Source organism: Emydura macquarii, unplaced genomic scaffold (assembly GCF_026122565.2).
Source record: "Emydura macquarii macquarii isolate MOO-44397 ecotype Brisbane River unplaced genomic scaffold, CSIRO-AGI_Emac_v2 contig_499, whole genome shotgun sequence".
NCBI lineage: Eukaryota > Metazoa > Chordata > Testudines > Chelidae > Emydura > Emydura macquarii.
The window spans coordinates 3611221-3638485 of record NW_027130636.1 but is presented as its reverse complement, the minus strand read 5'-3'; the positions used below and the strand labels follow the sequence as shown (position 1 = coordinate 3638485).

At 43.1% G+C, this 27265-nt stretch overlaps 1 protein-coding gene across 8 annotated transcripts in view; it reads left to right on the top strand.

Annotated features, from left to right (window-relative positions):
* The first annotated feature begins 2490 nt into the window (after positions 1-2490).
* The window catches only part of SENP2 (SUMO specific peptidase 2), a 43327-nt gene continuing 18552 nt past the window's right edge, over positions 2491-27265 (top strand). For 2 of the 8 annotated variants that reach the window (XM_067538759.1, XM_067538752.1), the window contains exons 1-7: positions 6874-7082; positions 15615-15670; positions 19592-19725; positions 20836-20911; positions 21542-21623; positions 24410-24566; positions 26646-26749. In XM_067538759.1, coding sequence (XP_067394860.1) covers positions 6982-7082; positions 15615-15670; positions 19592-19725; positions 20836-20911; positions 21542-21623; positions 24410-24566; positions 26646-26749 — 710 coding nt within the window. In that variant the 5' untranslated portion in view covers positions 6874-6981. Of the gene's footprint in view, positions 2580-3564; positions 3588-6873; positions 7083-7616; positions 7734-11870; positions 11951-15614; positions 15671-19591; positions 19726-20835; positions 20912-21541; positions 21624-24396; positions 24567-26645; positions 26750-27265 lie in introns of those variants that run through there. The other 6 variants (XM_067538758.1, XM_067538756.1, XM_067538754.1 and 3 more) reach the window with 6 other exon arrangements.

Sequence of the window (27265 nt, the reverse complement as noted above, 5' to 3'; positions counted from 1 at the left end):
ATAATTGTTTTTGCTTTTAAATTAAGTTAGAGATCTAAGAAAAAAATAACTGACTCATTGGAGGTGAATAACCACGACACACTCATTTGCATTTGCGGCGGGACTGTTAGCGTTCTTCCAAACTTCATTACTATGTACAGGAGGTTATCTAGAAACTTACTGAATTGAGATCTGAACATTTTCAGTCAGTCATGATGGGGGATTATTCCCTGGTTTCAATTTGTATTATAGCTGATAGAATCTGCCAGCCAATCAGAATGCTGGATGGCTGATTTCCTGATAAACCATCAGATTATTAATACAAGTATCAGATTTTAAAATCCGTTATTAGAAGGAAAGCTATCTCTGAGGTTTTCTCAACATCCATTGCCTTGTATCTGCTGAAGGCTCTTCTGGGAAGTGGAAACCAGGTACCAGATATAAGGGAGTCTGTGCGATTAATCTCAGCATTACCAGCAGGCCTCGTTGTCCTCCTTTCACTCCCCCTCACCCTTTCCTACGAATATTGCTCCTCTTTTACATGAATGCAATCAGCCTTTCAGAAAGGGCATCCCTTTGCATATGCATATGCTAGGGCAGCAGCACTGCAGATGAAGAACGAAACCCAAACTCATTGCAAGAATTCAAGTTAGCCAAGACAGCCTATCATGGCAGTGACCCAAAGTGAGCTGTGCTGCCGCAGAAACAGTACTGTCATGGGTAAGTTATGTTCTGCTTTGCAGACGCACATGACAAGCCTACAGAAGTGCAGCTCTTTAATAACATAATGGGCAATAGTCCTTCTAATACACAAGCTTTGAAATGTTTGCATTTTTCTGTGATAAAAGCCAGCATTTAGGAAGAAAGTCATTACCTCTTTTTCTATATTCTCACATTTTGGAACAACTTGTCTCACAAAATTCTCCTACTATAAGAATACTTATTCCTTATAACAAAAGCTGTGCTAAATGCATTTGTGAAAGGCATCACTGGATGATGAATATGAATATGGCTAGGCTAAACTACCATCTTTCAACAAGCATACATCCTAATCCCATAAGGGTGTTGTGACGGTCTGTATCCCTGTATTCACCCCTTGCATGCTGTTGTAATAATCTTTGTACAAGGTTTGCCTTGTGAGATATCATTTGAAAACTCATAATTTGCTGGTCTTTATTGTCCTGGTACAATATGTGTGGCAATATTTTTTGTAAAGTTATGAGATTATACTGTATGGTGTTACTAAAACATGTTCCAAGTCTGGGGAACAGTCAAACCAGTTCCTCAGAGACAACTCAGCCCCGTGAAACAAGGTCAAATGGGCCATCACCTGCTAAGTGGCTATTCATTGGCAGGAAAAGGGACATCTTAGCAAATAAACAGCATGGAATTCCCATCCACACTGCCTGCCTGTCATCATGGTCCTAGCTGGAGATGCTACTCAAAGGAGGAAGGGGACTATAAAAAGGAGTAGCAGACCCTCCTCCGAGGATCCCTCCCCACCTCCGTCCTGATTTTTCACACTTGCTGTCTGGTCATCCTAGGTGAAGGACATGGAGCTGCAGCAGGTATAGATGAGGATGGGGCACAGAATTGATGAGGTAGCATGTCAGGGTTTGAGGGGGAAGCTGGAAGCTCTGTGCCAGGGGGCAGCAGCGAGAGCCTCTGTAGAGGACAAAATCCCCTGACTCTGTGCTCTGAGGAGAGCTGGCAGCCCTGCCCTGTAACTGTCACACACACACACACGCACTAGGGAGAGCTGGCAGCCTTGATTGTCACACACACACACACACTGAGGAGAGCTGGCTGAACTGATTGTCAGACACACTGGGGGGAGTTGGCAGCACTGTTAACTATCTTACACACACACTCTAGGGGAGGGACAGGGAGCGTTTGAAAATGAAAAGACAAACCCAAGACCACACTTCAATCTTTTTAAATCCATCTCCTGATCTAGGGAACAATCTTGTGGTTAGTGGGAATCTGATTCCTGGTGTTTGAACTTTTGGGTCTGGTCATGCTGAGGATAGGAGCGCAGCAAAGACAATTCAGAGTAGAGTCCTTAACAAGGGAAAGAATCTTTGTGTCCAGAGTCACTGAGCAATGTCTGTCCCTGAGTTTTACCTTGTGCTCATTACAGTTGTTTTTATTTTTTCTGGATGATTTTGGCCTCTTGTTTCAGTTCTTCAGTAAACTGAATTTTCAGTCAGCTTTGTCCGGTTCAAAGGTTAATGCACACTTCTAAAGGGTTCAGCCTGACCAAGCCAACTGAAAAGTCAATAATGGCACTGAAGAAATAAGAGCAAAAGCCTGTCAGGGTTACCCAACACTCCCCTCTTCCCCGTGAGCAGGGATTTGGAAGCTGGAGAAATGGCAGTGATTAACTGAATTAATACTGTCTTGCTGTTGCAGCTGGATCATTAACACCATTGATTTAAAAGAACTGGAGGCCTCCCTTTGGAGGGAGGAGAGGCTTTATAATAGGGCTTTCTGTGTGGGAGGGGTCTTGGCTGCAGACATCCTATAGAAGTGAGCGGGTGAGCCTGTCCTGAGTAATTGCAGGGGTGGGAAGCAATGCGGATGAGCAGAGCAGAATACAGGTGTGGTGACTCAGCTGCCAAAGTTTGAGCCTCTCCTGGGGTGATGTTCTATGCAAATTATTTAATGAACTGACTTGTGTATAACCATTGATTTCTAATTTAAAAGCATGGGGGGAGGGGTAGATGAAGACTTTGCCTGCCTGCCTGCCTCCAATACCTGTGACTCTGCCAGTGTACCTCATCCCACTGCCCCTGGATAGCATTTGGGAGAAGATTTACTCTATGGGTAACAGGGTCATCTAGTTTTCATGGCCCATGAAGTTCTTGGCCTCTCTGCTGTATCAGTCACCTAGTGGGAAGAATGGGGGTGAGTCTGTGCTGCAGGAATAGACTGGCCCTAGCGCACTCTATTAATCTATAGCCCCCAAACAGCCAGTTGATGAGAATACTTTGTAATCACTCCTGAGCTGAGATTCAAACCAGTAACCTACAGCTTAGAAGCTCTTTAGGTGATTGGCAATGTCCTGAGATAGCTAGCTTCCCAATAAGTGCTAATGTTATTCCTGCAAGCGAAGCTTCCTTTCAGGCAAGACAAGCTGACAAAATCAAGCTCTGACCTTTTTAGAGCTGACACAGGTAGGGTCCCCTGTTCCCAGAATGCACAGTCCAAGTCTCCCATACACTATTGTCTCTCAAGTATGATTGGAAAATAATTGTCCCATTATTCTTAAAGGAATGTTAACCTAAACCTAAATATGCACAATAAGACCAATATTCACAAACTAGCAAATTCATCTCTAAGCAATTACTTCAGGGCCCTTGTGCTAACGTTGGGGTGTGTGTGTTTTTAGATAGATAGGTAGTACATTCAAAAGAGTTTGGAAGTGCCATCAATGCTAGTAAGCTGGGCAAAAGCACATCAAAATAGAATGAAGGTTGGATGGGCATTTCCTAACTTGAGTGATTGACTTTACAACTTTAGTAATGTTCTTTTACTGCAGTTTTTCAATGTAACTTCTTCGCTTTTCTTACAGTGAAGAGGTAAAAACCACTCTATTATGTGCAACTGTAAGTACCTCCACACCCATCATGCTGGTTTGGAGCTTTACCTGTCAGCACAGACTTCTATTCCTGGAGCTTACAGGCAACCTGTGCTGGCTGGGAGCAGGAGGCTGTTCTTATGTGAATCATCCACTAGAGGAGGATACATAATCTACTGTTTCAATGGGTTACGTAAGCATGAGTTGCCCCATTTTACAGACTGTGTAGCTAAGGAGAAAGATATGGCCCGTTCTTTCTGAGAGGCAGTGTAGCCCATTGGAGGGAATTTGGGTTTGCTGTTGGGTTCTGTTCCCAGCATGGGTAATCTCTGCGTGGGATCTGAAGTGTTCAGTAATGTTTGGGAAGGATACCCAATTACCACCAGTCAGCAGAAATTAGTTTAGCACTCAGGCACTCCTGCCTTCCAGAGGGATGCATGTCGCTTGGAGCCATTTTAACGGGGAAGCAGCAGCAGTCCCTTTTGTCTGTGTCCCATCTGGAATGTGAGGTTCCGGGGTAGTACATACAAGATGAGAGGATCTATAATATTGAGGGGTTTTAGTAAGATGGCAGAAAGCTGTTGTAGATCACAGCTTCCCATCCACAGTTTACACAACAGCGTAGAACTATTCCAAATCTGAATGGATGTTCATAAGGACAGAAAAATGCATCTCGATCCCAGGGCTATCTCCCTGCTAAACCTCTCAGTCCTGCTGCAAACCAGGGAAGTGGTAGAGCACTTATATTCTTGTCTACTTTTTGTAACAGAGAGTGTCAGGCACCCTTAATATAGGGGCTGCTGCTGCTGTTCCCCTATAATCACTTTTTCCCATGGGGCCCCCAACAGGGGTTGAACTTCTGCTCTCCAGCTGTGCTGCTTCCACTTCGAGATTGGTGGGAACAATCTGTTCACAATGTGGCCAGCCTGTGGCGGGGGACACGCTTTACCAGTAGGTCTTACAACTCTGAGTTAGCATTGGAATGGTGAATACTAGGAGTCCTGGGCTCTTTTCCTGCAAAGGGGGTGTGCTGTAGTGGCTAGAGAAGCACAACCAAACACAATTTGGTACAGCTGCACTGAAGGGGAGAGTGGCAAAACATTTGAAATTTACTTGCATCTGTCACATTAGAGTTTGGGTTTCTATTCCCAGCTGTTCCTGAAGTGACCTGTGCAAGCTCTTTCATTATCTGTAAATGGAAATGGGTGAAGGATAGCTGCCTCCCTTAAGCAGCGGGTGTGAGATCTTGATTAATAAGCACTGTGAAGGGCACAAATACTAACAGTCAATGGAAGAGCTGGGACTAGATTTCATGGCCTTCAGACTTGGCTACAGGATGTTTGTGTTGGAAAGTATTCCTCTAAAATGTAAGACCTTTCTCTCGAGATATGGGCAAGAGTGGCAGAACTAATACATGACACTGAGCAGGTCTAAGTGACTGTGTTTGAGACAATGGTGCTCTTTGCAACTAAGAGGGGTAACATGGGTTAAGGTTTCAAGTGCCTATGGTCTCGTGTGGGCTGGGCTGTGGGAAATGCTTACTTACAAAGCCAAAGCAGCCTAAGACAAAAGAATTTCCTAGCTATGAAAATAAGAGAATGTGTGTAGAATGCCAAACCTGTATTTGTGCTACTGATGAAACTGTAAATACACGATGAAAGTCAAGGTTCCCACAGTAATGCTAGCTGTGCCACATTACACATTATATAGTTATATTTAACTTGTGGACAGTCTGATGGAAGTTGCGGTGCAGTAGTGGCTTTCAAAATAGTTGGAATTAAGAAGGGGATGATACTGGAAATATGACACCCTTTATTATGTAATTGTGTTATGACCTCATCTGAAATATTGCAGTAAGTTCTGGCCAACTCTTAGCAAGGATGTAGCAAAAATGGAGAAGGTCCATTGAAACGATTAGAGGCTGTACAGGCCAACACTCTGCAATGAGCCTAACACAGATGGCCAGTGGGGGACCTTAACCGCCAAAAGCACAAGCACTTACCAGATCAAGCTGAAAGATCACTTCCTTTAGTTTAGTATAGTCCCTGGCTGAACCCTGAGCAGAAGAAATGATTGCACACATCACTGGTATGCTTACTAAGTGGAGCACTGCTAAATTAGCTGTATTGCAAAGTAGACAGATGATGCACATGGGCTCTACAGAAACTCTTGCTGCAGTTCTTGTTCATTGTGTCAGTTGTTCAGTAGAGAAGCTCCATTATTTGAGCTCCTCTAAAAGTTACAGGAAAAAAATTATGGAGAAGCCACAGCCTCTCCATAGGTAAGATTGCAACCAGGTGTTCACAGAAGGCTATTTTATTTTTACCTTTGACCCTTCCCACATAAGTACAATGAAAAGAACTCATGCTTTCAGATTTTTAGGGTTATGCATAACTGAATTCTCTGTACCTTGAAGTCTTTAAACCATGATTTGAGGACTTCAATAACTCAGTCATAGGTTAGGGGTTCTTTTACAAGAGTGAGTGGGTGAAATTTTGTGGCCTGCGTTGTGCAGGGGTCAGACTAGATGATCATATTGGTCCCTTCTAACCTTAAAGTCTATGTATACTAGTTCTGAAAATTGTCAAATTTCAGTAGCTTTTGTGATTGACTTTAAAAGACTTGTTTTTTAAGTGATAAAGTAGGTGAGGTATCTAGTATCTTTTACTAGACCAACTTCTGTTGGGGGAGGGGGGAGAGAGAGACAAGCTCTCTAGCTACACAGGACTCTTCTTCATTTTTGAAGTGTTGAACACTTTCCTCTCATGACCTATGAACTCGGCCACAAAATTGGACTTTAGTGACTACTCTGTGCTACGCTGCCAGTTTGTAATTCTTGTGAGACGTGCTTTATAAATAACCACAGCTACGTTAGACTAGGTGGATTTTTTTATACTAATTTAAGCAACAGGCTGCGTTCAAGAACCAGGAAGTAAAATGTCTGCGATGAGCAGTATCTGAAAACTAGGGTGGTTCTCTGCCATGGAAATTGATTGGGGACGGGGGAGGGGGTAGGAGATGGCGGGTGCTTGGAGGGGAGGGGTGTGTGGGGCAGTGCTGGGGGCGGGGGTGTGTTTGTGGTGGGGGGAGGTGGGATGCGGACAGGGGCCCCCACTAGCGCAAGGCCATGATAGGCCAGGCGACCCAGCCGTGATCACAGGTAGCCGAGTCGGCCAAGGGTGACGGCGGGAGGCGGAGCACAGCTCGCCCCGCCCCGCGCCCTGGGCAGCTCTCTGTGCCCGCCCCTCCCTTCTCCTCCCCCAATCACAGCCGAACAGGCCAATGAGGGCATTGCTGCAGTGAGCGGGTCTCCTCTGCCGGCTGGGAGCGCGCCGTCCGTACGTCGTGGGGCGCGGGGAATAGACGCACTTCCGCCGCCGCCGGCGCCGTAGGCTCGGGCTGAGGGGTGGGCGCGGGGGCCTATGTACAAATGGCTGGTGGAAGCGCTGCGCTCCCTGCTCTCCCCCAGCGCCCCCCGCCGGGATACGCCACCCCCAACCCCGCGGAAGAGACGGTACCACAGGTCAGTCAGCCCGGGCGTGGATGCTCCGGGGCTGGGCGGGCGGTTCTGCAGCCCCCGCCTTAGCGGCCGGGCCCCGCGCTCCCAGGGTCTTGGTCTGGCTGGGGCCTGTCCCCTACTGGAGCCCCCGCCTCAGCCGCCGGGATGGGAACGGGCGCAGGGGCGGCTGTTGTACCGAGAGCCGCACGCCAGCGTCTTCTGCTGCCAAACGTGGAGCAGCTGCGGGCTATGCCAGGCCAAAGTTCTGCGCCCTCGCATCCCGCGCCTGGCGCCTGTTAGCCTCGGCCAGACGTCCGTTGTGTAATCGACACAGTCACGCAGCTCCTGCCGCCAGGCTTGGGGCGCACCTACTCCGGCTTCTCTAGGTCTGGACGGTCCCGCCCAGGCACCCGCGCCTCCGACTTCACCAAAAACAGCCCCAGCCACCCAGCTCTCTTTGTGGCTGCGTGTAATTTGCTTCCTGCTGTCGCTGATCCACGGACTGTATTGGGAAATGTTCTCTGACAGACCTTTCAGCGTCCTCATGGTGACCTGATGCTGGCCTCAACAAGTGATCTTACTGAGCGTCATTTGCATGGCGAGAACTGCTCTGGCTGGTAGACAGGCTTTTGTGAAGGCAGACAGGATGGCTCGTGTATTTGGGGGCAGAGATAGGTACATGCTCAGCATATTGAGTACCTCAGATTGTCTAATCGCTCTGTAGATGAAAGCTATTATTTTGTGCAATTTCCATAGTTGGAAAATACTTTGGTCTATTGAAACATACTTCTTACAAAACCACCTGTGATTTGCTGAATTTTTTTTTCTGACTTTTGCGCACTTCAAGCATCAGAACTTTTGGTTTAGCTAAATCAGATAATTTTGGGTGCTATTTCATATAGAAGATGAGCTTAATGGACCCGTAAATGACTCTGAGTAGAAGTGGTAGAGCAGATATGTACTACAAGGTTAAATTCATGTTTGTTTAAAAAACTTTGTAGCAGAAAGTCATTTTGGAATGTTTGCTTGACTTGTAATCTAAGTAGTCTTAAACTAAGTTAAAGGTAGGAGCACTGTAGAACTTGAAGAGGAGTTCTCTGTTGCCTCTTATGGTTTTACCCTTTCTTATTTTGAAAAAAATGTTTTCACTCCCTTATTGCTGTGTGTGTGACCCAACAATAAAAGTAGGAACTGGCTGTAGAGGAACAGTGACACTGACTGGACACAGTGTTGTCACACAAGTAATACAACTAATGTTTTCCATGTTGAGCTTCATTTTCAGTCCTGCTCTGGGGAAGTAGCAAGACTGGTGTGTGTAATAGGAGAAGAAACTTTTCATATCCACAATCCCATGTTGGATTTTGAACTCCTGAGTTAAGTTCATGAGGCAGCCCAAGCTCAAGGTTACAGCACCTCCAATTTCTAACTAAACTTTTTACTTCTCCTATCATCATGGTCTCTGAGTCATGTTCCTTCTTATTTACCAAAGTAGGAATATGGAAGAAGCATGTAACTTGCGTTAGGAACAGAAGCTATGGAGGCAAGTTCTTGGGGTTGTACTTAATATAACTTTTCCCATTTATTGTGAGCTATTAGTGTACTGGACTTCAGAGAACCAGCTGGTGCATGAACAGGAACAAATTGCAACTGAGAATACTAGTTTCAGTGTTGGCTGTTTATACTCACCCAAAGAACTTGGCTTTAATAGACTCTGCAGATGTCTATTTCATAGCCTGATTAGGAAGACTCAAGTTTTCTCAGATTGTACTATGGTAATTCATATTCAGGTCCATTTTGAGTTAGATATTTCCCAGGATATTCAAAGACCTTTGGTGCTTGTTGTAGCTTCAATTAGCATACTGGTAAGCAACAGGAGATATGCAGAGACATGGCTTTTGACAAGTTCAGAATTTGAACTCTTACATTTTGCAGGCTTAACACATTTGGAAGTACTGCTTGATGTGGTGAAAGGCTACTTTTTTTTTTTTTCCAAAAGTATTAAAGCCTGAAGATGTGATTGACTGACATATCATAAATAAGCAGTCTGATAGTTATCTATCACTGGTAGTGATGGTGTAAAGATGAATCAAATGGCAGGAGGCTCTTCAAAAGTTTGTCCTGTGATTGGTTGTATTAGAAAATAAACTTTCAGTATTGGTAGTTGAGATGCACTTTAACTGTGGCAGGATATATGAAGCAACTTTTAAAGTGCTCTGTGACGTTCTCCCCTGCCCTCTCTGCAGTCTGGACTGGTGTATAGCTGTCACCCCAATTCCTCAGTCTTGGGCCCCGACTTACCCTGCTTTGCTGTGTGAACCACCCACTCCTGGATCAGCCCATGTCCAGCTTCATGCGAGTAATCAGTCTCTGACCTAGTGAAGGAGTGCTTCTGGCCAGCCTCTCATGGGATAGACCCCCCGCAAATACCCCCTGTCCCAGATGCAACCCTGGGAACTGCTATCTTGCAGGGTTCAGTGCTGTACACTGCCTCTACAAGCGCAATTACATTTATCCGTCAGTTTATCCAAGAAATTGATATGCACCAGCTCTGTCGCTCCAGATGAAATCTCTGCACACACTCAATCCACATACGCTGTTTTAGATAAAACAAACAAGTTCATTGACTACAGCAAGATTTTAAGTGAATCTAAATCAGATTAATTCCTTGACTCATTATTAATCTTTTGATTAATATAAATCACAATTAACTAAAAGATAATTCGTATCCTAAACTGAGATTAATATTTGTCTCTTTCAGTCTGATGTTTGTTTACCACACAAGCTGGTTGCAATTTGTCTTTCAGCCAGGCTTCCCTCCCACCCCCTGTGGGTAGTTGCCTGTCTTTGATGTTGCTTGGAAGATAGATTCCAGGGGAGAGCCCTGAGACAAAGATACCTCTTTCTTTTTAACAAGTTTCCTTGACACCCCCTGGAGTCAGGTGATCGTCCATGTCTGGAAATGGGCGTGATTTTTCCCTCTTGAGCCAAAGTGCTCAAAGGTGCTTAGGGCAGTCCATTGTTTCTGTATGCATGGTTCTGCTGGGCGTGGACTGGAGACCCAGCTTTGTGCTTATCTGCATCTATTCAAGCCATGTGAGACACATGCTTGGGGATATGACATAAGAGTTTCATATCTGCACATATGTATGACGTAGCATGTTTCCTGCAATCATAACAATAATGTGCAGTATGTCATGAGCATTCCAGAAATGCCTTACATGACACACTTTGCATTAGACAATACACAGTTACACTATAAGGGTGTACATGGGGTACAGTGTGTCACAGGCTCATCATTGCATGTCTGTTCCAGGGAGCTTCTAACAAGAAAAGAGTCTATCCAGCTGGGGTGTGAACTTTTTATCAGACATCAATATGGGGCTGATGGTTAGAACAGTTTGCTTATCAGCTGTCTAGCTGGCATGCATCTGGTAGTGCTTCAGGACTTCGCTATGAGCTTCCATTTCCTAGTATTCAGTGCAGAAGCAGATTAGGTCAGCCATGGAGCTATTACAGGGATCAGTGGTTTCTATTGGGATATGGTGTTATCCTAGACAGAGCAGAGAATCCTTTTGCTGGAGAGGGTACTGAAAATCCAACAAAAGAAAATCCAGTGTGGTGATTGTACATCAGGGAGAGTGGAGCCTGAACAAACTGGAGGTGTTCAGCTATTTAGTGATGCTTTGTCAATAGTAGAAAATTGCACTGGTTTAACGCAATGTAAATTTTAAACCAATGCTAAAGGCTGAGTGGACAATCCTATTAGTTCAGACTAGTCTTATTTTGGTATCTTAAATTTATTAGGAATTGGTTTAGGTTAAATTGAAATAAAGCTGCTTTAAACAAAGTGAAGCATGCCTACACAGAGGTCTGCACTAGTCTAACTAAATCATATTAAAGATCACATTTTAAATTGTATATCAGTAGTCAAGGCCCTGAGATTTTGGGAATATTCTTCAAATTCCCCTTCTGACAAGAGGGAAGAACCTCATCTCTGTGGGTAACGAAGAGCATATATATGCACTCTCATACAGCTGGCCTAAGCAGCTTCTATATGTTTATGATCCAGGTTGCTCAACCACAAGACTTTATATAGATTGAGGAAAAAGTCAGTGGATGAAAACCTAATAATCTCAAATGTACTAAGGTAACTGAAATTCCAAAGCTTCCTTAAATATTTATAATACTTTGACTAATCTCACTGCATAGTTACTGAGAGGCAAAAGATTAAGTCCTTCATGGCGAACTTAGAATGTCATTAATTGCTCTATTGGCATCCAAAATATGAACAGTTCATGCAGATGTAGTGTCAAAACATTTGGTTATGTGCCCTTCTCTAGTGGGGCAGTCCACAGAAAAGTTTTCTCCTGCTGCCTGCTAGTGCAGTTGGTCCTCTGTCTCAAGTGGCAGAAGTCTGTGCTGATGGTTTGAAAGAGGAAGTGATGGGAGGGGATTAGCTGGACATACAGTAATTTGTTTTTCTAAATTGCTTGTTTAAAAAGGCAGGCCTACTTTTTTTGAAGTGTTACAAGAAATCTGTTTAGGTTGCAAAGTCCTGTAGCTTGTTTTTGTTGATCAATGCTTCTCTTCCTGTTTTACCTGTTTCACGTGCACATCAGCAGTAGTCTGTGGTAGGAGTAGCATAGACAGCGCTGCTGCATGGAAGAGGGTGAAAAGCTATGGATTAGGGGTGGGGAAGAGAGATTAAATGAGGGAGGGGAAAAACTTATTTAACTGTTGTTGTACTGTACCACTAGAGTGCAGTATTCATCTCTTTGCAATTAACAAATTAAAATTTGACTTTTTTTACAGCTTTAAGTTATATGCCCCAACCAACTTCCCTCCACACTGATTGGAAAAAAGGGTATGAAAAGGACAGGGCCTGATCTTACGTACGTATATGTAAGGGTTGTTCCATTAATATAAAACCTTGCTTTTTTGTGCAGTTTACTAAAAGTAAAATACATAATTACAGTGATGAGCATAGATGGGCACTGTCCTGGCAGAAAGCAGAAGGGACACTACCATTGGCTTACTGGGAATGCTGGCTCCTGCAGCTGGGTTATCTAAGTTAAAACCCTGATCCAGTTTTTTAGCTTGCATTTCAGGTGTTACCTGATATGTGATCCTTACTCCTCCTCCTCCTCCACCAAGCCAGTGATAAAGGTTAAATTGTGACAGGGGAAGATAGGTGATAGGTACTGACTTTTTGGGGGAGTGAAGGGGGGGAGAATAAAGTCAGGGTTCCTGCTTTCTGGTCTTTGCTCACTGGTTACTGTTGCTCCTCTAACCATCAGAGGAGTGAAGTTCTGGAGCAGCTTTCCAAAGAGAGTAGTGGGGGGCAAAAAACCTAACTTGTTTCAAGACTAAGCTTGGTAAATTTATGGAGAGGATGGTCCGATAAGATTGCCTACAATGACATATGACCCATCTGTGACTGTTCTTAGCAAATAACTTCAACAGCCAGAGATGGACTATTATATGGCGAGGGCTTTGAGTTACTACAGAGAATTCTTTTCCAGGTGTCTAGCTGCTGGGTCTCGCCCACATGCCTGGGATCTCTAACTGACTGCCATGTATGGAGTCGGGAAGGAATTTTTGCCCAGCTCAGATTGGCAGAGACCCTGGGGTTTTTTTGCCTTCCTCTGTGGTATGGGGCACAGGTCTCTTGCTGACTTGAACTAGAGAAAATGGTGGATTCTTAAATTATTTAAATCATGCTTTGAGGACTTCAGTAACTCAGCCAGAGATTATGGGTCTATTACTGGTGTGGGTGGGTGAGGTTCTGCAGCCTGGCAGGATGTCAGACTAGACTCTCATGATAGTTCCTTTGGCTTAAGGCCAGAGTCTATGCTTGAGAATTTCTGACTTCTTTAGGCCTGGTCTACACTACAAAGTTGGGTTGTCTTAACGACATTGCTTAGGACTGTGGAAAATGTAGTTAAGCCAACCTAAGTCCCTAAGTAGACACTGCTAGATGGAAGAATTTTTCAATGGACCTCGCTACTGTTTCTCAGAGGGGTGGACTTACTACAGTGATGGAAGAACCTCTTGCATCGCTGTAATAAGTGTTAATGCTAACGTGGCACACTGCAGCTATCATTTCTAGGGTATACAATGCTCAGAAGTTACTCTCAAACTGTTGAAAGGAAAGAAAATTAATCTTGCTCGGTGATCAGAGCCTGATCAGGTAATGGACAAAATCTCAAGATGACAATCTCCCAATTGTTGAATACTCTGTGAAAACTAAAGGAAAATGTACTTGAACAGAAGAGCCAAATATTTGAATCCTCTCTGACAGCGGAGTCAAATATTTGACAACTGCAAACATAGTTCAGTGAATGTAGCATAAAACTTTTACTCTAAGGTATGGCAACACTGCAGGTACTACAGAGGCACAGTTGCGGCTCTGAATTGTAGACATAATAGTGATAGAAGGGATTTTCTATTGCTGTGGTAAATCCACTCACTTGAGAGGTGGGAACTAGGTCAAGAGAAGAATTCTTCCGTCACGTAGCGGTGTTTATACTGGGGCTTAGGTCAGCTTAACTGTGTCTCAGGAGTGTGACTCTCTCACACCCCTGAGTGATGTAGCTAGGTCAACCTAAGAAGTTTTAGGTATAGAGCTGGCCTTAACTGATAGTATTATCTTTGCTAGGAAACATGCTGTCAAAATTTTCATTAAAGGGGTGAACTGACTTAGCTCAATTTCAGCAAGTAAGCAATTGAGGCACAAGGACACTTTGTACCTCTGTCCTTCTCTATCTGTGTATGAACTACCAGGCCCTACAAAATGCACTGAATGGTGTGGTGCTGTAAAGGAGTTGGCTTGCCTAAAAATCCTCTGTGTTCACCTATTCAGTAGTACATATATTATGGGCCAAAAAATATACTTGCATGAGACATGAAAGATGAAGTGGTCTCCTACAGCTTGTCCTGAACCCCATATGCTTAATAATCCATCCCAACTTGTATTGAGTTTAGATGCCCTGGTTTATCTTCCCCAGACCAAAAGAACATCTGTGTGAAGCTGAAAAGCTTGTCCCTTCCACTAACTGAAGTTGGTCCAATAAAAGATACTACCTCACCTACCTTGTCTCATATATCCTAGGACCAACATGGCTACAACACAGAAAGAAACTTAATGCAAATATGTTTGCAAATGTTGAGTCTTTCAAACCTGTAGTGTTTGCCTCAGTAGCCCCATTGAAGACTAAAACAGGAGGAACAATAGAACAATGAAAATTAAAAGATGAAAAAAGTAAACATTATTAAAGATATCCAATTTCCTAAATAAGGACTTGGAAATAGTTTATTAAATATCTCCCAAACAATGGCTTAATGAAGATCACAATTGAATGGTGGGGTTTAATCACTGGTGCATGTTTGACTGTAAATGTGGTGAGCCAGGAGTTATCTTTGAACTTATCTGTAAAGCACATAACAAATTAGCACTGCATAAGAAAGGAATAGGAGACATACCAGAGATGTTTTACCCCGAATGGAACTGAGACAATAGCTGTTTCAGGCCCTCCCACTACAACTGCAATGTACTATTTTAGCAATAGCACAGCTTTGCTGGTCCTACCATGTCACACAAAGGGCTTTTGGGGGCATAGCTATGTTGGTCACAAATCACATCTTATCACACCCCTGACAGACACAGCTATGCTGGCAAAAGATTGTAGTGTAGACCTGACCTGAGATGGGCTAAAACCATTTGAAAGAAATCACTCTCTTCCCAGAAAAGGGGAAATAAAAGTCCAGCTTCTGTATCAGTTCTCTAAAACCACACAGAGTCATTGGACATAAACTTTATGATCTAACTTTGCGTTCTTGAAGTCTTGCAAAACGTTAGTCTTATAATGAACCAATTTTGTCATTTTGAAACAGCGTCATCTTGTACATTTAGAAAACTGGTGCATGAGCGTAGTCCCCTTTATTGGCATAGCAACAAGTGTAACTTAAATGTTTGAGTTTGAGCGTAGTGGCTTTTTCTCATCTCTCTCTCGTCTTGTCTCCTGATCAGGATTCTTTTTGTAACTCTCATTTTATATAAATTATGCAGTGATTTTTGAGATCTTAATCCTGCATACAAATATCTGTATTTAACCCTAACCGTATTAAGGCTGACAGAACTAGTTTGTTTTGTGCTTTGAGGGAGGAGACAAACTTGGCCCACATGTGGATTGTACTCTGCAGCTAGGAACAAACGAAAATGAACACTGTACAGTTACATTACCTGAATGTGAGCATCTGCTTGCCTTTTCCAGTGTTACGGGATGCATATGAAGCGGGTTGCTTAAGTGTCTAGATGAAATCATGTCTGTGAGTGTATGAGACTCCTTGGGATTCTTCCTAGTCTGACTATGTGATGATCCGTGCTGCAGGCTTCTGGGCTTTCCTAGATTCCTGTATGAAAATCCATGCAGTTTTGCACAGTGGCTGTAATTGATGAACTAATTTTGGGTTGTATTTGGGGGCTGACAGGAAGGGGATTCATTTAGAACACTTTTCTATTGCTAGAAATAACTGTTTGGTCTGTTCTTTCCTCAGCATTCAGTCATCTGTGGAGGACCCTAACCAGAGGCAAGCAAAAAGGCAAAGATTAGGTACTGCATTAGTGCTTATCTCACTACTTGTGTAATGTGTGGTTGGTTTTTTTAAGAAATTAGACCATTTTCATGTACCCTAAGGCCCCGCCCCGCTCACTCCTCCCCCACTTCTCCCATTGCTCGCTGCTCTCTCCCCTTTAAAACTAAAGTTAGCATTTGATTCCTAATAAACAATTGCTTTGAATATTTTGAAAAGAAAGTTGGAACTGACAGATATGTTTAAGGACCTGATTCTGAAAACCGTATTTCATCTGACTGTTCCTTACTCACATCAGTGGTCCCAGTGAAGTCAATTTAAAGTCAATAGGATTATTTGCATGATCAAAGATTATTCTTGTAAGTAAATGTGCAGGAATGGGCCCAAAAATTGTTACTGTGGAAAGAAATCAAAAGAACTATACCAATTCCATCTGCTGAAGAGTGTGTAACTTTTTAAAAGCTTGTAATATGTACTTTATTAATAGATTGGAATGTCTCCAAAGTTATTCACCAGCATAGGTGTGTTTGCAGACTGGGATCCATAATTTATTTGTAAAAGAGGAATCTAAGGAAATGTCCACCCTCCCCTAATCTATGCATTCTCTAGTCCTGAACATTCAGTAACTTCACAACCAAGGGAATGTATTTGTCCCTCTATATATTTTTCTGTGATATGCATTATTCTGTTTTCTAAAATCTATTATAACAAGCTATTTACCTCAGGCCACAGCTTTGAAAACTTGGTGTGTCTTTCCCACTCCTCCACCATTGTAGGAATTTCACTAACAAATCACTGTGTATAATAAGCTAGGCTTTCTGATATGAGTTCATAGAATTCCTTTAAGAAGTAATTTTCCTGGCCTGAAAGTTTGTGCATTACAACTTGCATGTGGATCCAAAAATAATAATAATAAAGCCTCATTATCTACTTTGTCTATCTTTAAAAAACAATCAGGCTTCAGAAAAACTAGGAAGCATCCCAGCCAAACCAAAAACTGTGGCATAGGTCTTTACATATTGACTTTAAACAGATGAAACCTTTAAATTGTCCGCAATAATCAGCATAAGTATCCATTCTGCTCATGGCAGTATTATATATTTTTTCTTCTTGCACAAAGTACCTTTGTAAAAAAAGTAAATAAACTTTGGACAGGATTTGAAATGCACCATAAATAAATAAATACCTATCTGCCCCTCTACCCAAGATATTTCCTATTCCCATCCTCTCTCCTCTTGGGTGGATGTTTAGTTTGGGTTTGGATTTTTGTTGGACTGCCCCTGGTAGCCCTGTTTAGGTGCCGGGGTCTCAGAGCCTTATTCAGCGGATATTCCTGGGCTCTGAAGCTGGGACAATTTAGATGAGACACTAAAGAGAGAGGGTTTTTTTTAATGCTTCTAACTAGAAATATACAGCCCGGTCTAACCACACACAGAAAACAACAACCCAAAACATAACATATAATCCCAACACAGAATACCCATACAGCATGACACAAAACATATGCATAATGTACACACCCAACCCACACATGCAGCACACCCCAAAATACACTGTATAATCCAAACACATGCCACTACCCCAGTATACAGCACAAACACATAACTCCAGCCTTGCATCCCTGCCCCACAACACTTGCAGCACTATCCAATGCTCTGCCAGGTCTTAGCTGCCTTCCTGAGCCGCCCAAAGCCCTGCAGCCCCAGGGGACGCTCAGAGACTCCCCATGTTACCCACAACAGCTGGGCAAGTCACAGCTGCTCAGCGGGGATGGTGACTTTATGCCGTGTGACCCGCTACTGGAAGATGAGAGCGAGCCCTGGGGAGCGGGCAGGCGGAGCTGTGGACAGGGGGAGGGGCACGGGAATGCAAGAGTAAAGCAGGGAAATGGCCTGGCGTTCCCTCCCCGGGACTCACCTGCTGCCTGCATGCTGTCCCCACCCCGCCCCGCTCCGCTCTCATCAGGCAAGTGCTGTGGTGGGTGGGCATGTGCTTGGCCTACACTCTTCTGGCACCCCTACAGGCAATAACCAGTTTTTTGGTGTCCGGTCAGTGTTTCTGACCAGACACTGTGAGGTGCCCTTTTCACCCAGACTTTCTGGTTGAAAACTGGATACCTGGCAACCTTAATAGAGGCTAGAGCAGGGAATAATGCTTCTTTGGAGCATTTCAGCTTTCAGTCATATGTTCTCTGCTGCCTCTGGTCTTTCATTTCCTGAGCCTGAAACAAATAGGGTGTGTTTTTTAAACTGGCTGGGGTGGGAAAAAATTCTGAGCTGCAGGTAGGTGAGGGGTGTCTGAGCCTAACGGGGATTTGGGAAGGGATTCTCAGCTGTTGAGCAGCTAAGCAGCGAATGGAGGGATTTTCTTTCTAGAGGATAGCTGGGTTTGGGAGTTCTGGAGCTGGTGGAGTTTGGGAAGGTTCTGAGCTGGAAAGACTAGGTTGAGATCCTGGGGAAAATTGTACTTGGGGCGGGAGGATGTTGGAGTAGAGCAAGATTAGAGGGGGAGAGGTTGGGCCTAGGAGGGGATAGCAAAGTTGTCATGGAGGGATAAATGCTGTCCTTGACAATGAAGTGGTTCCTTTTCAGGAAGAAATGGGGAGAAGGAAGAGGATATTCACTTATTTTTGTCTTGCACTTCCCACCAAAATACTTCCCTGTGGTATCCTTAAATACTGCCCATTTTTCACTGTACATGGGGTGCAGACTATCTGCAGCTCCATCACGTTATAGACACCAATTGCCCCATGGTAGCCACAATATCAGCTGTTTTAACTATCTGACATGACTTGAGATGGACCAAACTGATCAGCAATCTCTTGACTGGAAATGTGGATACTGAAGTCCCTTCTGCTTAACATCTACTTCACTGTACAAGTAGTGAGGAAAAGTAAGATCTGTCCTTAGTTATTTTGCTGCTAGCCTAACAAAGGACGTTGCTGTTCTCTGAGAATATTAGCTGTCACTTAGTGGTAGTGGCAGCATCATCATTTTAGTGCGCTTTTGAGGATTAGAGAGAGCCTTGGGGGAAACCAAAATTATTTTTTTTTAAAAAAGTGGTTGTTTTTTCCCCACCACTTCTGCCACTTGTTAGGAACAGTGTATAAGTCTTAGTAAATAGAACAAATTGGCATCTAGCAATTTTAACTAATATCTGTGAACAATACACAGCATGACATTTCTTTTGCTTAAATATCATATTCGTATTTTCGGACAAATGCTAACATCCAGAGTATAATTTAATTTCTGATTTTAAAAATACCCTAGAGCAGTGGTTCTCAACCTTTTTTTCTCCGAGTACCACTCGGGCCAGGTACAGTCACTTGTACCTGACAAGTACTTGACCTGACTGTACCCGACCCGAGTACCACTCAGGAAAAAATGGGGGGGACTTGCAGCGGCGGCGGGGTTTGGCGGCGGGGAGAGACGTGCGGCGGCTTACATGGGAGAAACAATGCCCGCTGCCGAAACCCTTCCGCCGTTTGCCCGTTTTCGGCGGCAAGGTTTCGCGCGGGCAGGCGGGAGGGCACTTCCGGCGGCGGATTCGGCAGGCGTGGTACAGCTCGCGTACCACCCAGCCTTCTCATAAGTACCACCGGTGGTACGCATACCACCGGTTGAGAACCGTTGCCCTAGAGGACACAGAACCCAAAACCCCTGCTAAACTTGAGCGCTACCATCTGGCAGGTTGTTTCTTTGTATTTTCAATATTTAAAAATCATCTGTGAAATGCTTGTTTTCTAAGGTTTAAGGGATTACTGTTTTCCCAACCAGTCAAGGATACCTATAAATAAAGCCTGAAAAAGTTGATAGCGTTGTAAATAACCTGAAGTAACAATTGCATACTATGATACTCTAGATGAGTGCTTGAATTTAAACAGGGGAAAAAAATCCTTATTTAAACCAGATATTTTCTAATGGTCTGCCTGTGTTTTGTAGATTATGTTGTCTGTAAATTGGCGAAGACTGTACAAGGAGTTGCCAATCTAATTAAACTGCCATCCCAGCTGACCAGTCGGTACCTGAAGAAATCAGTTTATAATGGAGCTCAAAGTGCAGAATCTACAGATGAGGTTAGTGGGGATTCTGGGAGTAAGATGTCTTCTAGCTGTAACATTTGAATATGTATGACACAATAAATAAATGGGACCAGTCTCTTTTGTGACTGCTTAGAGTTGGGTTTAGTCCAAGGCCATAAGGGATGGTGCTATTCTATTACTTTTCAAATCGACTGCATTCTTGTGCTTCGTTCGAGTTTGAATCCTCCATTGGAGCACTTGTTGTTGAGACTGAACTTCCGCTGTTTTATCCTGAACACCTTTGCAATTTTTAAATTGGCATTATTATACTCTTATGTTCTCCTACAAATTGTGTTGTGATTTTGCTCTTGAGCTTGTTATATTTGAAGAGTCCACATGCCTCCTGTCCTGGCAACTAACCTGAATAGGTGTTCTTCTGAATAAGTAGATTTACTAGATACACTTATGTGCTTGTAGCCAGTGTACACAACTGGTATTTAGGTGCAAAGTGTACAAAAGCTCCCCTTTATTTAGCTTGCATGTCTGAGAGCAGGAATCTTCCAGTGCTTGGTTGGACAATTCGGTTTATAGGTCTTCTGCCTTATCAGAACCAGTGGAGCGATCCCAAGAAACTTAGGATGGTCTAGAATCTAGTCTTTTCTAAATAGCACGTAAATTGCTAGTTTATACAAAACAGTTTAGTTTTGAAGGAACAAGCTGCTGGTTTTAGGAAGATATTGTCTTGAAGATGATTGAGGGGAATTCAGGGATAGAATTCCCATAATGCTTTTATTTATGTGAAGATTGTTCACTTGCAATAATTCTAAAAAAAATTCTCTTTTTCAAGATCAGAAAGCCTTACTCAAGATAATTTATTATGTGGTACCACCTACGGGGATGAGTGTAAAGTCAATGGAACTTGTGCTCCTAACTCATTTAAGAGGGATTTTTAAAAAGGTGCATGTGTGGACTCTAGTGTATTTAGTTTTTTTAAAAAAAGACAGCTTGTAGAAACTGCAGAGATCTACATTCTGCCAGGATCCAAACCAGTCAGTCTGCATCACTGGACAAATAGCATGGTTTAACTCTAAATTTGAGTGAGTAGGCTGGGAGTTTGCTTTGATCCACATCCAAATTACATTTATGTGCTTCCTTGTTTTTAAGACTCTTTCAAATTCTTCTGATTCTTCATGTGACAGACTGACAGACTCTGCAGTTGGAATAGAAATGCTACAACCGGGTAAGACTGACAAGAAGTCATCACTTTTTGTTCCTTGCTCTTTCCCCCTGTCTACTAAGATGCCCAGTTGGTGGTATACAGCAGCATTAATACTTTTCACTTGTATAATGCCTCTTGTGTAAGGTTTTAAAGTGCTTTATAATTCTGAAATTGGTAAGGCCAGTATATCTCTATAAAATCTAGAACACTAGAAGATGAACTCCTGGTTTCTTTCCTGCTTCCTTCCATTGCCACTGGCATTGTCCAGATATTTTTGTTGCAGCCATCTCAGTATTAAGTGTTACAGAATTCTCTAATGCTGTGCATCATTTCTGATGGCTTTGCCATTAGTGTAATGTATTCCTGGAAAGCTTCCTAAACAGTCTTATGTAATAGATGATGAACTTGAAATAGAAAAGTACTAAACTAATGGAGCAGTTTCTATACAGACAAGTGATTTCCTTTGTTGTGGCTGCTGAAAAAGACAGTGTCCTAGTGTGATACCTAAAATCTTTTAGGTAGGTTTATATGTTGGCTTCACATACCGAAAAAATCTAAAATGTTAGTTTAGTGAGGCTTTTGTAAATATGAACTTCTAAAACTCTACTACTCCCCTCTCACAACTGCTAATGTCTGATCCTTCTTTTGTAGGTAAGAAAACACTGCGTGGCTCTAGCGTTTGTCCCAATAAAGAGACAGTACCTATTTCTTGCAGGACTGTGCCTTGCCTGAGGTAAAATTCTTTTGGTTGTCTTGTATCCTTCTGGCCCCCCCCCCCCCCCCCCCCCCCCCCCGCAAAAAAGAGAATTCAGCACACTCCTCTAGCATGTAGTGTGTTCCCACCTTTGTTGCTTAATACATTTTTTTTATCCTTTTTTATATATAGTAGTGGTTGGCTCTCTTTCCAGATACAAAGTATTACTGGACACTCCTTTGAACTGCAGTACTCCTGAGATGTTTTCACTTTTTCCTGTGTCTCCTATCAGTGTATTAAACTCTTAAACTTGTACAGATCAACTCTAAGTAGGATAATCAAACTAGTCCAAAAGGAAAGATTTGTGTAATTACTATGTAAAGGCATTGGTGGAGTTGGCTTGTCAGTAATGAGTTCATCTTTATGAAGAAAAATGTGCATCAAAAACTTCAGGTGGGAGGGAATCTGCCCAATAAAATAGACTAGGGAAGATGAGGCAGAGCAAAGAGGTATGGGAGGACCTTGCAAAGACCAGAGGATATGTTGGGAGTGGTTGGGTTGAGAAGTGGGATCTGGAGATGTGGAGGGAGGAGAAGTTATAATGGGTCAGTTCTTGAGATGTGGGGGGGCAGAGGAATGGGGAACTTTGAAGAAACAACTAAAAAGGGGGTGTCTGGGGACAAGATTGGAGGCTTTCAAGGAACAAAAATGTAGGAGTTTGAGGAAAAGTAGTCAATTTGCAGGAGACAGGGTGGAGAGTAAAGGTGGGGAGAGGAGGAATTTGCAGGGGTGTGGAATAGTATCTCGTTTGAAGATAGGTTTTTTTAATTACACACAGGTTCCCCCAAATTTTTTGTAAATAACCCAAAATATACTAAAAGATGGGAACCCCTGGTTTTGCATGAGGTTCTGAGACCTGTTTGGATGACACTACTGGAACAGTCTTGATGTAGTTTTCTCCAAGGTGTTAGAGATGGCAATTATCAGAAGGAAGTGAGCCCGGACATTAACACCGCTGTTTTGCCTCTCACCCCAAAAATTAGAATGAACTAGTTCTTGCTTCACTCCTATGTAAGATGGGGTTAAGATGGCGCTAGTTCCATGGTGCTGATCACCCTGTTACACTATAGTGTCCCTGTGAGTTGTACTCACTCTGGAAGTGGTGTAGGCCCCAACCCATTGCTATCCATGCTCATGTGGATTGAGAGTCTTCTCAATTGGCTCAGGATTTAGACTAAGATGGGGCTGTCTCTCAACTCTTTCAGCTGCATGAGCTGCAGCCTGGTCATGATATTTAGTGCTAAAGAGGCAGCTGTGCTGCTTTTATGCTAGTTTACAATAGGAAGTTTAAACTGTGAGCTGGTTTGATGCTCCTAGTTTTTAAACTGAAACGTTTCTCAGAAGGTGGAGGGGAGCAGAATATCAGCATGAAAACCTTCAATGGTAAAGAGGAAAATTCCTAAAGCAGCTATTGTGAATATGAGGTGGAGATGGTAAAATATTTCACCGATTACATGAAAAGGGTTCTCTTCTGTGAGGTGTCAGCTGTACGGCATGCTTGTAACTGCATCTCCAAAAATACCTCAGTGGAATAATAGAACATGGCTTCAGGTAATTGATGTTCTCAGCCATGTTGTACTAGGGTTTAATGAAAGAACTAGATGAGAAAATCAAAGGGATAGGGCCATCTGGGGAAGGAGGAAGCCCTAGTATTGGGGTGTGGGGCATGGCAGAGGAATGTCTGATCTGGTAGAGCTTGTAGTTCCTGGAGCACGTGCTCCAGGAACTGCAGTGTGTGCATGTGATGGAGCTTAAAATGGTATGTTGTAAACTGTCCGTTTAGTCACTGTAAGATACAGTTCTTGGACCTCTCTGTTAAGTGGCGGTTAGACCTGATTCTTCCACCTGACTGAAAGGCATTCAGAACATAAATATATCTTTGAGGCTTGAGGCTTAAATCTCTGCCCTCAACAATGCACATATTTTCCAAAACAGTCTGAGTACTCCACTTAGGAAGGAAGAATCCCATGCACAGCTACAGACTGGGGACCGACGAGCTAGGCAGCAGCTCTGCAGAAAAGGACCTGGGGGTAACAGTGGATAAAAAGCTGGATATGAGTCAGCAGTGTGCCCTGGTTGTCAAGAAGGCTAATAGCATATTGGGCTGCATTAGGAGGGGCATTGCCAGCAGGTCACAGGAAGTGATTATTCCCCTCTATTCGACATTGGTGAGGTCGCATTTAGAATATTGTGTCCAGTTTTGGGCCCCCCACTACAAAAAGGATGTGGACAAGTTGGAGAGAGTCCAGCGAAGGGCAACAAAAATGATTAGGGGGCTGGAGCACAAGACTTATGAGGAGAGGCTGAGGGAACTGGGCTTGTTTAGTCTGCAAAAGAGAAGAATGAGGGGGTATTTGATAGCAGCCTTTAACTACCTGAAAGGGGGTTCCATGGAGGATGGGGCTAGGCTGTTCTCGGTGGTGGCACATGACAGAACAAGGAGCAACGGTCTCAAGTTGCAGGGGGAGGTCTAGGTTGGACATTAGGAAAAAGTTTTTCACTAAGAGGGTGGTGAAGCACTGGAATGGGTTACCTAGAGAGGTGGTGGAATCTCCATCTTTAGAGGTTTTTAAGCTGAGGCTTGACAAAGCCCTGGCTGGAATGATATAGCTGAAGTTAGTCCTGCTTTGAGCAGGGGGTTGGACTAGATGACCTCCTGAGGTCCCTTCCAACTCTAATATTCTATGATTCTATGAGATGTAATTTGACTCAAGAAGGTTTAGGTTTTAGTGTTGGTTTAATACTGTAATAGTTCCTTTTGACAGAAATCTCTGCAACACAAGGATGAGTAGCAAACACCGTAACAAATCCGTTCCAGAAGGCTCTTTGCCGTGGGGATTGCCTACTCAGGAGAACATGACAACAGCTACCACTTCAGATGCTGGCAAGCTGTTGAGGAGAGCTCACTGTACTGTGGAAGAGGTGAGTCCAGATAAAGACAGCTTTTGAAATAAGGTCAATTCCTTTTTGTCACTTCTGAGCTTATCTAATGGGAAGACCTCTGAGTATTGAGGTGGCAAGACGTGATATTGGATACAGTGAAAATGGTTTTTGAAACTGTATGTGACCATCCTGAGCTGAGAAAATGCCTTAGTGAGACTTAAAGCTCAATGTTTCATATCAAAAACATGGAGAGGTGATTTCAGTGTAAAACTACCTTTACAGGGTGAAAACACCACGTACTAAATGGTTCTTTAGTGGAGAAAAGCGTAAAAACCAATGGCTGGAAGATGAATCCAGACAAATTCAAATTAGAACTGATTTAGAAATATTTTAAGTGAGGGTTATTGACCATTGGAACAAACTACCCCAGAAAGTTGGAGATTCTCCATCTCTTAATGTCTTGAGACCCAGACTGGATGCCTTTCTGGAAAATGATTTAGCCAAACAAGTTATTGGGCTCAATGTAGGCATAACTGGGTAAAATTTAATGGCCTGTGATGTATTGGAGGTCAGACTAGATGATCTGATGGTCCCTTCTGGCATTCGAATCTATGAAGAGTAAAAATTGGTTTCACTTTACCTTTCAACTCTAGGGAATGGGGCCGTTCCAAAACTGGAAATGGTCATTAGGATGTAGATTGTCATGCTGGCTGGATAAGGGGGGCCCTTGAGGTCTATTCAGGAGCTCTGATTACTTCCTTCTACACCAATCTCGCGTTGGGGTTGTCACACTGTCTGGATGGGGGAGCATTTATTATATGGTTTGACATCAGTATGTCAAAATCAGAGTAATACATGTAAGATATGCCATGTCAGGTACTGTTAGAAAGGTTATAATGTGCTAAGTAAGATGATGATGTTTATGTTCATGTGTTAGGTGTGTAATGGAAGTTACGGATATGTTTGATATATCTGTATTTCAAATTGTGCTGTCTGGGTCACACCCCATAAAGGATGGCTGTAGAACAAAAACCTGCTTGATGGCCCATTAAGAAATTCACAGATGCAAGGGTCCGGGGGTGGGGGAGGAGAAGCCAGGAATATACCTGATGAGTCACCGGGACTCACTCATGTGACTCTGGACTCCATTTTGGTTCCTGTGAAATTCCACAAGCAGCATGGAAAAGGCCAGAGGACATAAAAGGCAGAGGCCCAGGGTCCATTTTGTCTTCAGTCGGGTTCAGCCTTCAGCCACCTATCTACCTCTGGATCAAGTCATCTGTAGCTGTGAAACAAAGGACTGAGACCCATCCAGGTACTGGATGTATACCAGAGGGACTATACAAGCCTGCAAACTCCACAATTCTTCTAGAAACCTGATACAAATGATTTGAAAATCCATATATATGTATCTGATTGATTGCTTTAGTCCTTTAACATTTCTCTTATAGTTTCTTTTTATAACAAACTTTTAGTTTTAGTTACTAAAGGCTTGGCTGGCAGTGTGGTATTTTGGGTAAGATCTAAACTTATATTGATCTGGTACTGTTGCTGACCTTTTGGGGTCAGGAGAAACCTTTTGGGTAAAGAGCATAGAGTTTTAAATAACTGGTCTCTTTACTGGACCTAATAGCTGATTGGGAGCCGGAGACTGAAATGCAGTAAAGGGGGATGTGTATATTTGTATATTGGCTTCTTGATAACAGGTGTGGGGAATCGGAAGCAGTTTGTGGCTGGTTGGAAAGTCTGACTTCAGTGTCGCCCACCAGTGTTGGGAGAATCTGCTCTCCTTTTGCAGCCTGCCCTGACCTTGGCATTTTCAAGTGGCTAACCTGGGCACCGAAGGGTCACATAGATATTAATTTATTATTGACTCATCTGAATGCGATAAACAGCGGAAAGCTGTTGAAAACCGAGATAAGGGTAAAAATTACTCCTTGCTATAATGAGCATGAGCCCATTTTCAACTGTTAGCAGCTTTGGTCACATGATTCCTGCTTAAATAGCACTAATGATATATTTCACATGCTGTAACTACTGTGTAGTATGCATTACATTTAATTACAAACTTCACTCTTTTTCTTAATAGTTTTAACGTGGCTTTTTTTCCCCTCTTAGGGTGTTCAAAGAGAAGAGAGAGAAAAGTACAAACTACTATTGGAACTAGTAAAGGAAAAGTATCCTAGAAACCACACCACTCCCATAGCTGCAAATCTCTGCAAGTAATTACTATTATTAATACAAAGGCTAGAATATAATGTGAGACTTCTCTTGAGATGCAAGGGGGGGCGGGGGATGGTCACTAAGTCACTCTTTTAATTGGCACTCTGGTAGTTGTCCTTGCAGCAGACTGATCCAATTTGTCCAATCAACAGAATTCTGGGCTGTGACCCAGGACAGATGCTTTGGAGAAGACTGTTAAACCTGTCAAAATGCATGCAGTTGTGTATGCTAGAAGTTATCTGGCCTTTTTTTTAAAAAAACAAACAAAAAAAAAAACTCCATCACAGAATATTTAGCAGAAGTGTACAAAAGGTGAAGATTCACTAACTGCTGTGGGTGTCTTTTTCCTCCCACTACCTCTTTTCTGCTTTCTATGTTGTACCTGCACTAGGAAACTTCCTGCCCCTTCTCGAGCACAAGTGCTGCCAGTGGTGTAATTTCTACTATGAAATCCTGTATTAAGAACTATTCAGTGTCACTGAATTTGGGGACTTATTTTCCCTGTCATTGGACAC